Source organism: Pezoporus wallicus, unplaced genomic scaffold, assembly GCF_028554395.1.
Source record: "Pezoporus wallicus isolate ANWC-B61680 ecotype Strahan unplaced genomic scaffold, APGP_CSIRO_Pwel_v1 contig_10810, whole genome shotgun sequence".
NCBI lineage: Eukaryota > Metazoa > Chordata > Aves > Psittaciformes > Psittacidae > Pezoporus > Pezoporus wallicus.
Window position 1 is genome coordinate 504,931 of NW_026642731.1, and position 16,278 is coordinate 521,208.

The following is a 16,278-nucleotide window of genomic DNA, read 5'->3' on the forward strand; positions in this document are numbered from 1 at the left end:
AAACATCGGTGTTATCAGAGTTGTTCCGAGGCTGAAACAACAGCACTGCACTAGCTACTAAGAAGGAGAAAAATGACTGCTACTGCTGAACCCAGGACAATGCTATGTAATTTTCTTTTTTCTAGGTCTTAAATTCAGACAGTGAACAGTTGTATTTAAACTTATCTTAAAACTCTCCCCGATTCTACCTGTTTTGTGAACCCCGCGATGCTTGCTCCATGGAAAGCATGCTGTCGGGCCATGCTCCTGGTTGGTTAGATGGTCCTGGCTGTCCATATGGATTCCCCCCCATGCCAACGTTCATCTCATTTGGCCCTGTGAGATAAAATGTGTGTGGGTTTTAAAAGCAAAAGGTGTCATCTTGCTCTCCCAGTGTTCACATAAAGCACTGTGATGGACGATCACACAAACTGTCAAACAGCTTCACAAGCTTCCCTTTAGCATGTTTTCAAGTGTATACACACTAAACTCACACTCAGGATAATTTCAGGAATACATCAACCACAGATTTAAATATGACAGTGTGGATCTAAAGCTACTACCCTGCTAGTGCAGAATCCTTCAGCCCTTAAATAGGAACTTGATGGATACAGCAACTTTACATCCAAAGAAAATGGGGTTTCTGGCCAATGAAATCTGGGCACTAGCAAATACACATTGTCCTAGTGACATCAACATCTGGCATTTTAAATTCCAGAATAGAGAACATTGAAATAATCACAAGGTACATAGTAATTTGCTCTTCAGTAGTATGATCTTCCTGCTACCTAGACAGAGACAAACAGCACTACCCAGGACAGCTTGTCATCACATTATTTCCCAATATTTGGAGAAATCTCCAGCAATAACAGTTTCTAGGAAGTGAAGTTGAGGGATTCTGAATCAGTCAGGACTGCACAAATTTCTTCCTGATTTAGCCTTGCATCCACCTGTCACATTGAAATAGCAAGTCTGCCTAAGAGAACTGGTACCAGCCCTGGTAGCCTTCTGTGATCGGAATATTAAAAAGGAATGCCACCCTCTATTTTGGCCCTTTTGGGGCATGCTGGCAGTGGCACAACAGACAGGACAACTTCAGCTCCAGGCTAGACTGCTGTTATAATGATAAAACAGGAAAAAAACATAGACTGTAAGACTCTTCCTATTTTAGACATGCAGCTTATCTTCTCCTATTAAACGTGAATATTTAAGAGAGAATCTGTATTTCAGTGTGGGTTTGTATCAAAATCTGGATACTCCATGTGAGAAGAATTTTGAAATACTCAAAGCTTTAAAACCCTGATTACCATGAAGTCAACATCAGAAAAACATCTATGTCAAACACAATAAATTAATCAGGATTGTAGTATCTTCAAATATAATCACACATGGCATGAACCATCTCTGTATGAAACACACAGATATCACTAGAAGAAAACAAAAAGACCACCAAAAAGTCATTACATGTCCCAGTCTGGGAACAGGAACAACCTTTGCCTCAAAGGCCTTTGCTGAAAAGCTACTGTTTGTCCAAACCCAAACAGATTCTTGATGATGAATGCTTACTACAAAACTAATGAGTCTGTGTTAACCAGGACAGTACAACGTGAGGAACTTACGCATGTGAATCATTTGCTGCTGCAGCATTGGTCTTGTGCCAGGCACACTGTTGGAGCGAACAGGCAGCCCCGGCATAGAGGCACCCATCGTGGGTCTGGGAAGGGCCGTGCTGAACTCAGGTCCTGCTCTCAACATCGAAGCAGAATTTGTAGGGTCCAATCTGTTCACCTTCGAGTTTGGCAAACCCCAGTCTCCTGACTGATGCTGATTCATCACTACATTCCTATTAGGAGCACTTACTGTAATGAAGAACAGAAAATACAATAATTTTCAACTACAGTACATTACATACTTCGGATTTCATCTATTTTAAGGGGGGTTGGGTTTGTTTTACCAACAAGGACACCTGCCAACAACAGAGCAATTCACTGAACTCCTACAAAAGAATCTCAAGCTTACTCTGCCAAGTTCTAAAGCATCAAACAATTGTATTAATCTACTTTAAAATATTAATGGCTGCCATTGTGACCTGTTCTTGCCTTCTATATATTAAAAATGTATGTTCAATACAAAACTCAAAATAGTATAAAATAACTACCAACTGAAAGTAAAGTACTGGTAATACTACACAGCTAGTGGACAGTTCTTCAAATTTTAGCTAGGGCTAGTATTTATAATACTTATGGTAAAAGTATTATTCTTTAAGGTTTCTTTTGACCAAAATTCGCATTATAATCCTGCAACCTTTTTACACAAAAGCTTCTTCCTTTACAATGACACAAGCAATTTGTACATGAGCAACAAACCCATATTTGCTCCAAAATTTTCCTGGTTTTCCATCATTCTTGGACTTCCACCCATCAAATTTTGCTTTTGTAACATGGAGAATGCATTGATGTTCCTCACTGGAACACTGGAGCCCACAGGACTGTCTAAAGACATGGCTCTGCTGAAAGGCGGGCGGGTGGCCTGCATAGCCTGGGGACTCCTCATACCTGTTAAAGTAGTAAAAAAATGCATGCAACTATGTTTTGAATAGAAAGTACCATTAATAACTTAAATAAGTCTGATCCATTTATGGGCACAGATATTTGACCTTAAAAAAGCCAGGAAGAGCTTCTGTATTTGATGTTCTTACTACACAAATCATACTTCAAGTGCATAGTTAGGACCTTTTACAGGAAAAGCCAAATGCAGTTCCCTTTGGCTCTAGACATAAAAAGGTGCATTTTAAATTAAGCTCTGTAATGAAGCATGGTTTTAACATTTTGAAACACACTAGTACTACAAACTCCTTGAGAAAGAGACAGAGAGAAAAATAACTATAGATACGAGTGGGATGCCCAGCCTTGGGATAACAGAAGAGACAGAGACAGAAACAAGTCAAATGCTTCTGTCTGGAACAGGCTGAATCAAGACACAACATGTCCCTGAGCAGTGGCTAATTAACACAGAAATCACTGCGCTCCACACCCAAAAGCTGCAGTAGCTTTATGTATTCATGTACCTGTTTTCACATTTTTCATTATCCATGTTTCACCTCCTTAGGTTACCTCAGCAATCTACTGCCCTATTCAATCAAGAGATGACCAACATTATGAAAGGAAGTGACAACTGCAATGACACTGCTCTGGCAAGGTTATCATTCCCTCCTATTCAGCTTCCTACTCGGCAAGGGCATTCCTCTCAATGTTGAGGAATACTCATCAGAATTTACAGGCCACAAGTGTTTTCGAACAGCATAAGTGGGCAATCAAAAACTCAAAAAATGTTTATCCTAATGTCTTTGAGAAATCTTTGTCAGGCAAACTCAGAAAAAAAACATAAAACAAGGAACTGAAGTTAATGCTATTCGTTGTGTCTATAGTAGATGAGTGCTGCAAGACAGTAGGACGATACATCATTACACTATATGTAATGTATATACACTGTGTTTCATAGCCTATGAAACATAGCCTTTTTGCATGACATTTGTCCTTGAAGATAAAGAAGATCAAGAAAGTACTCCCTAAAGATTTGAGGATGTATTATGTTTACATCAGGCAAGAAGAAAACTCTAAATTTAAACCCAAAGTAATATTAATTTCCTTACCCAATGAGGCATTTCCTTGAAATAAGGCTTGCTTTGTTCCAAGGTTAGTTCCATTTGCAGACATGGCATTATTGTAAAACTCTGAACTAGTCAGATCACCTAGAATTGCATCCAAATTATCCAAGTCTCCGTTCATCTGAAAAGATGCAGTAAAATACCAAGGTTATTTACCATCATGCGGCTATCCTTCAGCTCTTATTTAGCTCCTTGCTAATCTTAAAAGATAACTGGGAGATGAGTGTTTCAGTTCAATGACAGTACCTTGAGCTGTCTTGCAATTTCCAGAGAACTTTGGATATCATTTAGCTACATTTTTAAGATTATTTTGCTTGGCTGATTTTGAGAATTAGGAGAAACTGGAGGTACACATAAATAAAACAAGGCACCTCTGAATATAAACAGTTTGGTCATCACAAATTACAAAGATAAAAACACTGAGGGGAGCAAACAATGTCACAAATGCATCCTCTTAACAGAAGATTTGTGGATTTGTTTTGCATATATAGTGGATTTGTTTTGTCACTAAACATGCTTCTCTGAACACGTTAATTTTAGATCTCAGGAGCAAGGACTGAAACCATGCATCGAGTATGATTACAGAGGAGTTAGTGACTTTTGCATCAGTGGTACTCAATAAATGTTATTAAGTGTTTCATTTATAGTCAGCCATTAGCTAATATAAAAATTGTGCAGTATTTATTTGCATAGTTATTACTGACTTGGGAAATCCAAGTTCTAAGATACCAGCATGTTTTCAGTAAACCCTGCCATACTGACTAGTGTTATGTACTTTGAAGCTGTTCCAAATGTTGACTTAGGAACTAAATACAAAAGAATTATTATATACATATTATAATTTGAAGAACAGCTGTGCCTAGCAAGTGTACTCCTGCTTTTGGGGGAGTTGCTCCATGGTGGTATTGTTTGCTGTATCATGACATTTCTTAGAATTGCAACTCTAGAAATACAGAAACAAATAAATATACATGCATTTACCTAAATGCTGAATATGTAAGAATTTGGGACAACATTTTCCTTCACTTCAGGAAAAAAAGGGTGGTAAAACCAGTGAATGAACTCGAACCGATCTATGACTATAGTAACTATTACACATTTTTGTGTATTGTTTGTACTTTCAACATGAAATCATGTTTCACCTTTTGCTACTGTATTGCCTACTGATTACAGAAGCAGTTACAGCTCCATATCCTATTAAGCCATGAAAATAAACATGTGTTATGTGAAACAGCAGGTGTTAAGGATCTGATTTTAAAGAATAATTTGTAAATATATGCTACCTTAGTCATACAGTCCAGGGCTGACAGGGCACATTTGTTTATATATATACCCTGTGCTTTTTCAGTTACAATCAAACCAGAGTGTATAGTTTCACACCATTTGCACAGAACTTTCTTAGAAATGCTTACACACACTTACTAAAGTATTCTGTATTTATCCATTCACTGTAATAAGAAATTACTGGTTTGCTCGCTACCCTCATGTTACATTATACTGTACCTCCTCCACTGGCTCTGCTTTTATTTTTGTCTCTTTTTCTTGACTAGAAGTAGGAATTGTAGAACTACTGCATTGTCCCATTTTATTATCTACATTTTCTACTTTAGGCTTCAACTCCTTGGAAAGTGGATCTTTAACGTCATCTTTATCTAACAGGTATCTTAGTAAAGCGTTGTTTTCCTTCTTCTTTGGGCTCAGTTGCTCCTGTTTGACAGTGCCTTCTCCACAGGGGCCTGTATTACTAGTATCATGATACGTGTCTTTACCAGTAGCTTCAGCTGTAATCTTGGCTACTTCTGCAGGAGAATTACCATTCTGCAACAGTTTATGCAAAATCCGATGCTTCTCCTGCAGGAGGGACGTATGCATGTTTGAGGAGGAAGACACCCCTCCAGATGTTGATGAAGAAACTCCTGAAGGACTGGTAACACTGGTAGAAGATTCTTTACAGTTTGAGTCTAAAGGGGAGTTTGATGCTGTAGAATGCCCTCTTTCCTCTGAGGAGCACGTGAGAAGCTGAAGCAGTTTTTTATGCCCTTTGCTTTCAGATGGTCCTCTTTGACTTTCAGATGCCTCCAGATTTCCCTCTTTACTATCTTTTTCACTAAGGAGATCCCTGCTGTTTGAGTGGCAGATGGAACTTTCCACTTGGTTTTGTTCACAGTACAAACCAGAAGGGCTTTTGGAGTCCTGGGTGCTTGTTTTACTTTGCGGAGCTATGCTCATGTTTGGGGAATTATCCAATTTTGGACCCGGTGAAGACAACGTTGATAAAAGAGAATTTCCAACACCCTCACTAATGGCTTGAAGAGCACTAAGAGAACTGCTGGAGAAAGTGCTGGTGCCGGTGTTGCTGGCAGATCCCATTGGAGAGTGCATACCTGTATCACATGACAGAGATCAAACTTATTAGACTACAGTAATGTCTGTATCTGCGTTTCCTTTGGACTATGTACAACTGCCACACTGAGTTAATTATTGCCCAGAGAAGTTGTGGCTGCCCCATCCCTGGCAGTGTTCAAGGCCAGGCTGGACAGGGCTTTGAGCAACCCAGTCTTGTGGAAGGTGCCCCTGTCCATGGCAGGGAGTTGGAACTGGATGAGTTCTGAGGTCCCTTCCAACCCAAACCATTCCTTGATACTATGATTCTGAAATAATTTTTTAGCATTACATTAGTTATACAAGGTCATACAGAACTGTTAAAAAGGATGAAAGATAGAATTCAGATAAAACCAAGAAAGGGAGATTAATAAAAGAGATTATAGCAAAAATAAAATACCTGTAACTGGAGAAAATTGGTGTGAACTCATTTTTGGACTCCCTCGATTCCTAGGAGATATCATTAGGTTCTGTTGGTTGGAAGTTAAACCAGGACTACCATGTGGTGGGCTACTTATATTTAAGCCGTAACTGTTGTTCTGGTAAGCTGAGGACTGCAGTCCGGGTCCAGAGTTCCCAGGCACCATATTACCAGGGCCTCCATATCGAGTGTTGTTGAGCTGACCCACAGCACTGGGATCTCCCATACCATAGCTCCTGCTCTGCACTGGCATGCCTTGGCCAGGTGACATGTTCATAAGACCACCAACAGAATTCGTGTTTCCAGCCACAGGTGTTCTGACATTTTGGCCAACTGAATTAGGATTTGGCCGATATCCATTTTGTTCTCTGTAAGTTTAACAATATACCCAGAAACCCCAAGAAAACAAATTAAAACCGTATACAGAATCAAGTGCTACAAAGACAGAAAACATAATTAAACAATTTTACAAATATTTTTTCAAAAGACAAGTGAAGATTCAATATTCCACAGAAGCAGAACTAAGCCATGCCACTCACCACTCGTTTATTCATTACAGAAGTGCTTGGTCTTTTAGGTGATTTGGGTTACAAGTACACACAGTATCTCTTCAAAAGGCTTTCATCAACAGCCATTAGTCAGGTTTATCAATTTAAACATCTTCCTTCTACTCCCTTCCTGTGTCAAGGCATGACACCTTTCTACTGTGCACACTAATGATGCCTTAACCAATCTCAGCTACTCATTTTTCAGCATCTGGAGGCACTTTAATGCCAGAAGCAGACAGATTCTCTCCAGAGTGGCATTTCAATTATTCTTGCAATCAACAAGAACAGGTCACATGAAGTGCTATTTAAGGTACATTTAACTTTGAGTCATCAATGATGCATCTGAGGGGGTTCTGTTGTCTTTTTAATTGGTCTGCAATTAAAAAGAGTAAGATAAAGCATCTAACTGAGCATTTCTATTTTCAGTGTTTCACCATTATAAATGTTAACCCAAAAGAATAACGAATACATGACACAAGCTCTATGTAGGTACTGAGGCAAAACCTCTCTTTGACTGTGACTTTCTGCCACACAGTTAAGTTGGAGCGTCAGTATTAGGGTGACATTTATTTGTATGCTATGCAGTTCTGCTTCCCAAGTTACTCCCCCTCTGCTTGAATCTTAATCAGGTAAAATATTTTTGTATCTTCAAGGTCAGATACGTTTTAAAAAGCTATGATACTTAAACGACAAAGAGATAGCACTGATTTCACCTTTGAAGAAAGTGGGTAGAGACAAATCCATGGCGGTCGTTAGTTACAGGGTTTCGAAATAGTTTACTTTTTGTCTGTGCTGTCACTATAGTGCCATCTGCTAAAGAAAACCGATACAGCGGTGTTTCAGCATGACCTTGTGTGTAAGCTGCAAAGGAAATACACAAATAGGGTTCACATTTTAAAAAGCAATATTACTAATATGCACTCTGCAGACTGATTGACACAATCTTGTAAAGATATACTAAATAAGAAATAATTAACCAGACACACCCAAGATAGATACTCAGAAAAAGCAAGTATTCCATGTTTTCTCCTAAATTTGGAAAGACAAAAACAAACAAGATTATTTTGCTGTTGCAGTAAATTGTGCTCAGCATGCCCAGCACAAAAAGTTCTGCATTTGTTAACACACTCCCAATGCCAGTTTAGCAGGTTTCCATGGCTTCTCCTTGGGAAAGTATTTTCAAGTTTAAAAGTTTTGCTTTATTAAAAAAATGTGGAAAGTATTGCTTTTAATCTGAGCTCCAAATTTTGGATTAAATTAGGGTTTATTTAATCAGATAAATTGAAGAACCTCCAATGGAATGGAAACTCCACTTTCTGCCAGTATGAGTTTCTCTTTATTTAATATCCCCTCTACTTGAATTACTTTGTGAATCCTTCAAAAGTATCACAGATCAGAAAACTTTAAAAATATCATCTTTCTTACTGAAGACAGTGGCTGTACTTCACTTTATCTATGAAGGTTATCAAATTAGCATTACAAAATACATAACACTGGAACACAATGTATTTTGAACCCTTGCGTCTTAAATAAGAAAAAGGCTGTTATCATAGCCTTTAACACAACTGCTATCACTTTTGTGAGCCATCCTTTAACAAAAGTTAAAATGAATTAAAATCAAACTAATGTTAAACAAAAATACCAATTTAAAAGATAATTAAGGATTAGATGCTATTACAGAAGTATAGCTGTCACTCATTATTACATGTGGCTGTGGAAAAACAACTTGTTTCGGGCTCTCAGATTATGTATCTCATATTTTCCATGATAATTATCCGTAGAGACACGTTAGAAAAAAAAAAATAGCTTTCACCAGAATTCCTATTTCTCAAGAGGACATCCTCCCTCAGCTGGTAAATATGAGTCACAGAAATTAACACGAACAAAAATATGGAAAAAGAGAACACAGGCAGAATACAGCATTTTTGTTTTGCAGAAAAAAATGCAAGCACAGGGAGCAGCAGCAGTACAACCAAACACTCCAAACGGATCTTCACCTTCATGGTAGTGGCGTTTGTTTGACCAAGACTGTCCATCATTATGGCACAGGAACCTCTGAATACACCTACGGATTATATCTTCAAAGCCAGGTCTCATGGAAGACCGCAATGAGTTTGTATCAATGTTGACAAGTTTGCCTGTAACAGGAGAGAAAATACACACATTAAATTCCTTATGTCTACACCAATCCTTTTGTATGAATGTGGTATGTTTCAGAAGGCTCCAATTTCACCATTTTAATTGTTCATGAGCCAAACACCACATCTTGAATATGCAGAAGTTACACTTACAGATTACCTGCCATATGAGAATATGATGCTGCTTGTTAAAACATCAATATTCAAAGGGATTTAGAGTTAGAGGAAGTTACTCACCCACAGGTTAATGCCAGAGCTTTAGAAAACAGTAGCTTTAGTGTTTGGTTACAAGGCACCCAAAGGATGCATACAGTAAGATTTTCAAAAATCCTGACCAACTACATCCACAAATGAACATCAATAAACACTACCTGGCGTCTGAAAAAGCCCCATCTACAATATATTCTTTCACTGTAAACTGCATAAAACACTTTAAGCATTAACTCATGCGCTGTACAAAAATACAAGCATTCAGTTATGATTTAAAATATTTCTTATGTGTAAAGGAAAGCACAATGACAACCATTTCAAACACTGCCAGGCTAACACACAAGCAATGCTTTGTACTAAGCTGCCAAATAATAGCATGCTAGCACACAGACAGAAAATGTGTCCCACTGCAACACAGTATATTGCAAAAAAGAGTTGGGAGATCTCAGTCCAAATTCTGATAGTCACTACAGATACACAATTCATTGGCATACTTGATTTATTTAGAAAAAGAGCACACGGACAAAACCAGATGCCTTCCTACCTTCATCTTGGGTATATTTCTCACCTGAAAGATCATGTCTTGTAATAAAGCTCTCTGGATTTGTTGGAAACACCCTTTCTGCAGTTGTGATACGACGTGCCACACAAATCATACAGGACTGCAAATCTGTATTTAAAAAAGAATGTTTCTTCTTTCATTTCTCTCCTGGTTTATTCTATTAAAGCATCCAATAAAATAGCTGAAGTGTCCTTGATTGTTAAAATGGAAGTATAGGCAATCAGAACTGAAGCTTTTGCATTCTGTTCCTGCTTACATATAAATGGATTGCAGAAGCTACAGCTTTCATGACACAACAAATACCAAAAAGCTTCACTCAAAGATTTCTTTTGTGCACATTGATTCCATAAAATTTCCTACCTTCCCCCTCTTCCATCATAGCTCTTGGCTGAGATAAAGCAAAACACTGCATTGTTTCATATTTTTGACGTATGTCCTGGTGGCTGCCTATGTCTTCCAAAAGATCATGAGAGGTTTTCATCATCATTCGGCAATTGAAGGTATGACTCTTCTGTCTGGGTGTTTCATTGGTCCAAGCAACTCCATTAACTTCAAAGAACACAAAGAATTTATAAAGATTTTCAGATAAAATAATTTTATAACTGACTTTTCTTAATCTAGATACCTTGTTCCTAGATTAGAGAGATTAAAGACTATTTTAAGATGCTTTCTCAATATAACATCAGTGTAATACCTTGGTATAAAATAGGAGTATCAAGAAGAAAATAAAAAACCCTCTTCCCTTAAATGACAATTTCAGTCCCTTGAAGAAGAGCTGAAAAGTCATTCACGTATTTACAAAACAAGCAGTTCCCTCAGCTAGTCTCGTGGCATTAGGAAATAGATTCCTTTCGTATCCTTGGTTTAAGTTACAGGTAAACAAATCGCAAAGGCTAAAGTACAGCATGAATTTCCAGCACATTTATTTCTGGCGGTATCCTGTAGTAAGACAACAGTAATATTTTTCAATATTAACATATTTTTGTAGTCAAATATTCTTAGTACAAGTTATTTGTTTTGAAAGGTTATCCATTATTTTTTCTCCTCCAGTTGTTTCCAAACAGCCTAGTAACAGTGTAGTAAGTCAACTTTTATTACCTGAAGATTTAGGCAAGTTTTTAAGAAAGTCCTTCCGGTCCTCTTCATGCAAGATACCATAGACACTTGTATTAACCAAATCTTCTTGTTTGTATTGCAGATACTGTGTGACGTTTTCTGACACAAATACTATATTCCCGTCTCGATTTACAACAAACAGGAAACCATCTAATGCCTAAATATTAACATGACAACACAACATATAAGACACACCATCTAATTCTGAACATCATTTAGTTTAGAAACATCAAGCTGCAATACATGCAATGCTTTCCAAGGGCTGAGCAGAAGTTCAATTTTTTTTTCTCTGAGGAAAATTGTGTCTGGTAAAGAATTACTTCAATATTAAAAATTAACTTGCTCATTCATTATTCCTTTGAGCTCTTTCACAGTGATAACAAGCCTTCTTGTTTCATTCTTGCTTTATTTGAACACAAGATAATGGATCTTTAACAATATTTCAATAGCTGGCAAACTGAAACAGGAAGAAATTCAGTAGAAAGAAGTAGCGAGACATGAGCATGAAGGCATTTCCACCAGTGAGTGACGAGATAAGAGAAGAGAGTCTATGTAAAACAATTAAGTTTCAAAAGTGCTTTTTAATGGACATTGGGATTGGTTTTCTAGGCACAAAGAAAAGGTATCTGCTGTGTACCTTTTCTTACAGTTATTCTAATGTTATTTTAGTTGATGGCAGCATTTGTTTAAAACACGACATAATTTAGAAACACAAACTCCAATACACATCACAAACCTCTAGTCTTTGCAAATCCTCATAATACCTATCCCCCCCCAAAAAAGCAAAATACTCTTTAGTATTACTAAGCACTGCTTTAGTAGTAATTTGCTAATGATTGCTGGAGAAAGTAAAACACAAGAACACGAGAAGAAGCCAAATGCTCTTCTTCTCTTTCCTTCTACAGAGAATTTCAGCAACATTTAGAAAAAATTATAGCTTTTATTCCTGATGCTTCAGTCACAGTTCAGTATAGTAGTTGCATACTATTTATTTCTATAGGATTGCAGGCCTTACTGTAATATTTTCACCTGCCTTAAATATCTGTTTCCATGCAAATTTACTAGGGCCTAATTTGTACTTGCCTGTAATAAAAGAGGTCCCAATGAATCCTTATCAATAACTCCTTGACCCGTAGAGGATACATCAGCTTTCTGAACATCATCATCATTAGAAACTGCTTTTCCTGAAACCCAAAAGACACATTTTTACTAAAGCAACATTTCACATGAAGAGTATTACAAGCCAGGTTCTAGAAAGCGTGTGAGTGAAGGCAACAACAAAAACACAACCACGAATGAGAGAGGAGGTCTCATATATTGTGAGTTGCTTAAGACTAGAAAAAAGTTTTAGAGCCAATATCCCCAATGAGAAAATGATGCTAAATACTTATTTAAACAGAAAATTATGTGAGACATAATAAAGGTCTGGTTTAAGTCAAAGTATGAAGATATTCTCAGTTACATGCTATGGTAAAATCACTACTGTTGCTTTAGAAAAGGAATCACAAGAAAGCTAATTATTTATTTTGGCTTAGAAGGGAATTGTACCTTGCTCTTTTATCTGTCGAATCTGTCTCACGGTTTCTTTTAAAATAGCACATTTGTCTGGTTTAACATTGAAATTGTCAATGTCACTCAGATTAGCAGATATGAGTTCAGCCAGTTCTTCAATGTATTTGCTTTCCTGCTCGCGCCGACGCTTCTCACTGCTGCAGGTCAGGCTAGGAACCAAAAACATCGTTTCATGTACTGACATACCAGCATATACAAAAGCTGCACTCACTCTGTAAACTTTAACATACTTTATGTAACACCTACCTACATAAGCTTAGGTAGTAGTCACTCTTCCAACCACCACAAATCTGAAGGGGGGGGGGGGAAGGAGGGGAGTGGGGGATTGGGGGGGGGGGTGTGTTTTAGGTTTTCTTTAAAGAATTTTAAGTACCAATTTATCATCAGGGGATGTGAGAAAAAGCTACTCATCCATAAAATCCCCTTGTGATCACTCTATCATCAAATTTCATGAAAACAGCAATTCCCTGTTCTAAAATTCTAACAGTCATACAGAAAGTGTATTTTAACCTTCAAAGTCACTTTAGATTTGTTTATAATTTATTAAATGAAATAGGATTTTAACATTCTTGGTTTGCTCATGAGATGACAAGATGACTACAGAAGGTGATGCCTCAGAGGTTTCTAGGCATCAGGTCAAAAATGCCATCTCAACATCCAAGAAAAGCAGGATCCCAGACAACCTAATGTTGCTGGATAAAGTCTCTCTGAAATCCATTTTCCTACATAGGTTAATGTGCTAAGTAAAGACACTATCTACAGCCTAAATCAACAGAGAGAACAGTGTCATACACAGACTATGCCAAGAGTAGGAGAAGAAGAACTCAGGAGAAAGGAAAGGAGGCAAAAATGGGCACACTGAGGGAATCAAAAAAGAATTCATATTCTTTAAGAAGAAACCAAGTGAAAGAGTTAGGGGAGTATGGATGGACCAATACTGGAGAAAACAAATACATGACAAAGCAGGGGCTTGAACAACTGATAAAGCTTGCGAAGGGTGACAACCTGAAAACCAGAATTCCTGAATGGACAAACACTGGAGAAAGAGCAATTGGAATAAAGGGCATTCACAAAGAGACACTGGGATAACAGTGGGAGAATCTGAGGACCTCATACATGGTCTGTTGCATGATGGAGGTAATAAGCATGGGACAGTGAGGACATATATGAAGGGAGATATATGAGTACACATGACGCATGGTATTTGGTGAATCTGAAGACAAATTTAAGAGAGGTTAATACTCTGTGAGAACAAGAACATGAAACAGTAACATGTGGTGGAGAGCAATAAGGTTGAAGGGGGACAGAAAACCGAGTCCTTCAGATAACAATTTCTGACAGAGATGAGTGACGGTGTCAGGATTTAAGCCCAGCCAGTAACTCAGAACCACACAGCCACTTGCTCACTCCCCTCTTCTTTCCTCCTCCTCCCAGAGGAATGGGAAGGAGAATCAAAAGAGTGTAAATCCCACAGGTTAAGAACAGTCCAGTAACTAAGGTATAACACAAAACCACTACTACCACCAATAATAATAATGATAAGGGAAATAACAATGGGAGAGAATATAAAACTAATAGGGGAAAAGAAAAAGAAAACAATAAACGTAAGTGATGCACAATGCAATTGCTCACCACCCGCTGACCCAGCCAGACCCAAGCAGCAATCTCAGCTTTCTGGGTAACTCCCCCCAGTTTATATACTGGACATGACGTGCTGTGGTATGGAATACCCCTTTGGCTAGTTTGGGTCAGGTGTCCCGTCCCTGCTTCCTCCCAGTTTCCCCTCCTCCCTGGCAGAGCACAAGACTGAAAAAAGTCCTTGATCGGAGTAAGCATTACCTAGCAACAACTAAAAACATCGGCATGTTATCAGCACTGTTCTCAGACTAAAGTTGAAAACACAGCACTGCACCAGCTACTAAGAAGGAGAAAAATGACTGCTACTGCTGAACCCAGGACAGAGAGGCAGGAAGACAGCACAGAACTCCAAAATTTCAGAGGAACTTGGAAAGAACTAATCTGGAGAAATGGAAGTTAAAAAAAGCTCAAGCTACTGCGGTATGCTGTACTGACCACAAACCACCTGAACTGAGGGAACATGAAGTAAACTGGTAATTACTCAATCACCAGATAGAAGATTCTGCCTTTGACATTTCTGTGAAGCAAGAAGTTTTTCTTCTTTTGCCTTGCGACCACAACTTTGAACAGTGATTCCTTATATGCTCACCCTATCAGGATTTCCACAAGAGTCTAATTATAGAGCAGAGTTCAGTTTTGGCAGATCTATGCATACTAGTAAAGCTGTGTATGTTCACTACAGAAATTAGCCTAGAGCATTTTTCAGTTGAACAAATTAGTTGGAATTCATTCTAAATTGCAAAGAAAACCTGAAAATTACTTTTTAAAAACTTATTTTAAAAATTTAAAAAAAGAGAGAAAGATCTATATACACCTACCTTGCACCTGGTGTATCACAAGGTAATTGCTTGCGCTTCCTTGACTCATTGGTCAAGCTATCCAAGGAGTTTTCTCCTAATCCACTCATCTTGACCATGCATCAGCAACTAAAGGCAATAAGATAAAAAACTGTGAATGCATCTCTGAAAACACCAATTCCAAAGGCAGAGAACTTTCCTGAATAAGTTACTTAATCAGATTTATGAGCATTTTTACTGTAAACCCATAAACCTTTATACTATTGAAAATATTTGGTTACTATTTTTTAAAACTCCATTTTGCATTTTGCCAAAACAGAGGTTTTAAAAGGTTTGTATCAATGTAAGCAAAAATCAGTGCAAAAAAATGCATTCAATTTGATTCTGAGATGTTTACAATTTTGCTCCATCATACTGGGACCACTCTATAGCTCAAGCTCGTCTGAAAATAAAAACATTCTCAGTGTTTTAACATTTGTTTAGTTAACTTGAAAAGAAAGTGGTTCCTTAATATGTTATGCCAAAATGGAGTTAAATACTAAGGATGAAGCTAGACCCCATTAAAGAAAAGGCCAAGTGATACTCTTAAGGTAATGACAAATGGATGACCAGAACACTGAAAATAAGAGAAATGCTGAATAAAATTTCCTTTTTTGTATGCTCCCTTCTTCTCTTCGGGTGATCTAACCACTGCAGCTACAGCTCCTTGACATCCTTGGAAATAAATCAGGGGGCTTAAAGGATTTTCACACCTCGCTCAGCATAAAGCTGACAGATTACTGTTACCATCTCTGGCTCAACAGGATACTACAGTCTTAACTTCATGTCTCTTGCTAAACCTTCTAAAACATTTTCCTAAAGCCTTGAGGACAAGGCAAGCAAAGACTTCAGAACTCTTTCAAATCTATTGCTTCTGCAGCAAAGATTGGGCCATAACCCAATAAAATAATAGGTTATTTGTGTTAAAGTCTAGGTATGTTAAACAAGCCTGGGGGATGATATATTCATAACCCTGATCTCCACTCACTCTCAAGAAGAAAAAGGAACACAACCACAGAGGCAACAGCTATACCAGATCCTGCTATGCTGCAATCAACAACATGCTGAGGGAGGAAAACAACTTTGTAATGGATTTATGCTATTTATATAGCCAGAGTATTTTAGAACATAATCAGAAACAAAATGATCTAATAATTTGTATTTGGTTTTCTGTACCAAAGTGACAAGACACACCTGGGCAGCCAGAAG

At 37.8% G+C, this 16,278-nt stretch overlaps 1 protein-coding gene across 6 annotated transcripts in view; it reads right to left on the reverse strand.

Annotated features, from left to right (window-relative positions):
- The window catches only part of NCOA3 (nuclear receptor coactivator 3), an 82,270-nt gene that overhangs the window by 8,695 nt on the left and 57,297 nt on the right, over positions 1 to 16,278 (reverse strand). For all 6 annotated transcript variants that reach the window (XM_057432145.1, XM_057432148.1, XM_057432147.1 and 3 more), the window contains 14 exons: positions 15,052 to 15,159; positions 12,572 to 12,744; positions 12,107 to 12,207; positions 11,006 to 11,180; positions 10,268 to 10,456; positions 9,914 to 10,015; positions 8,995 to 9,135; positions 7,711 to 7,858; positions 6,429 to 6,817; positions 5,150 to 6,030; positions 3,632 to 3,767; positions 2,346 to 2,534; positions 1,599 to 1,838; positions 189 to 315 (listed from right to left, as the gene is read on the reverse strand). In XM_057432145.1, coding sequence (XP_057288128.1) covers positions 189 to 315; positions 1,599 to 1,838; positions 2,346 to 2,534; positions 3,632 to 3,767; positions 5,150 to 6,030; positions 6,429 to 6,817; positions 7,711 to 7,858; positions 8,995 to 9,135; positions 9,914 to 10,015; positions 10,268 to 10,456; positions 11,006 to 11,180; positions 12,107 to 12,207; positions 12,572 to 12,744; positions 15,052 to 15,149 — 3,089 coding nt within the window. In that variant the 5' untranslated portion in view covers positions 15,150 to 15,159. The remainder of the gene's footprint in view (positions 1 to 188; positions 316 to 1,598; positions 1,839 to 2,345; positions 2,535 to 3,631; positions 3,768 to 5,149; positions 6,031 to 6,428; positions 6,818 to 7,710; positions 7,859 to 8,994; positions 9,136 to 9,913; positions 10,016 to 10,267; positions 10,457 to 11,005; positions 11,181 to 12,106; positions 12,208 to 12,571; positions 12,745 to 15,051; positions 15,160 to 16,278) is intronic.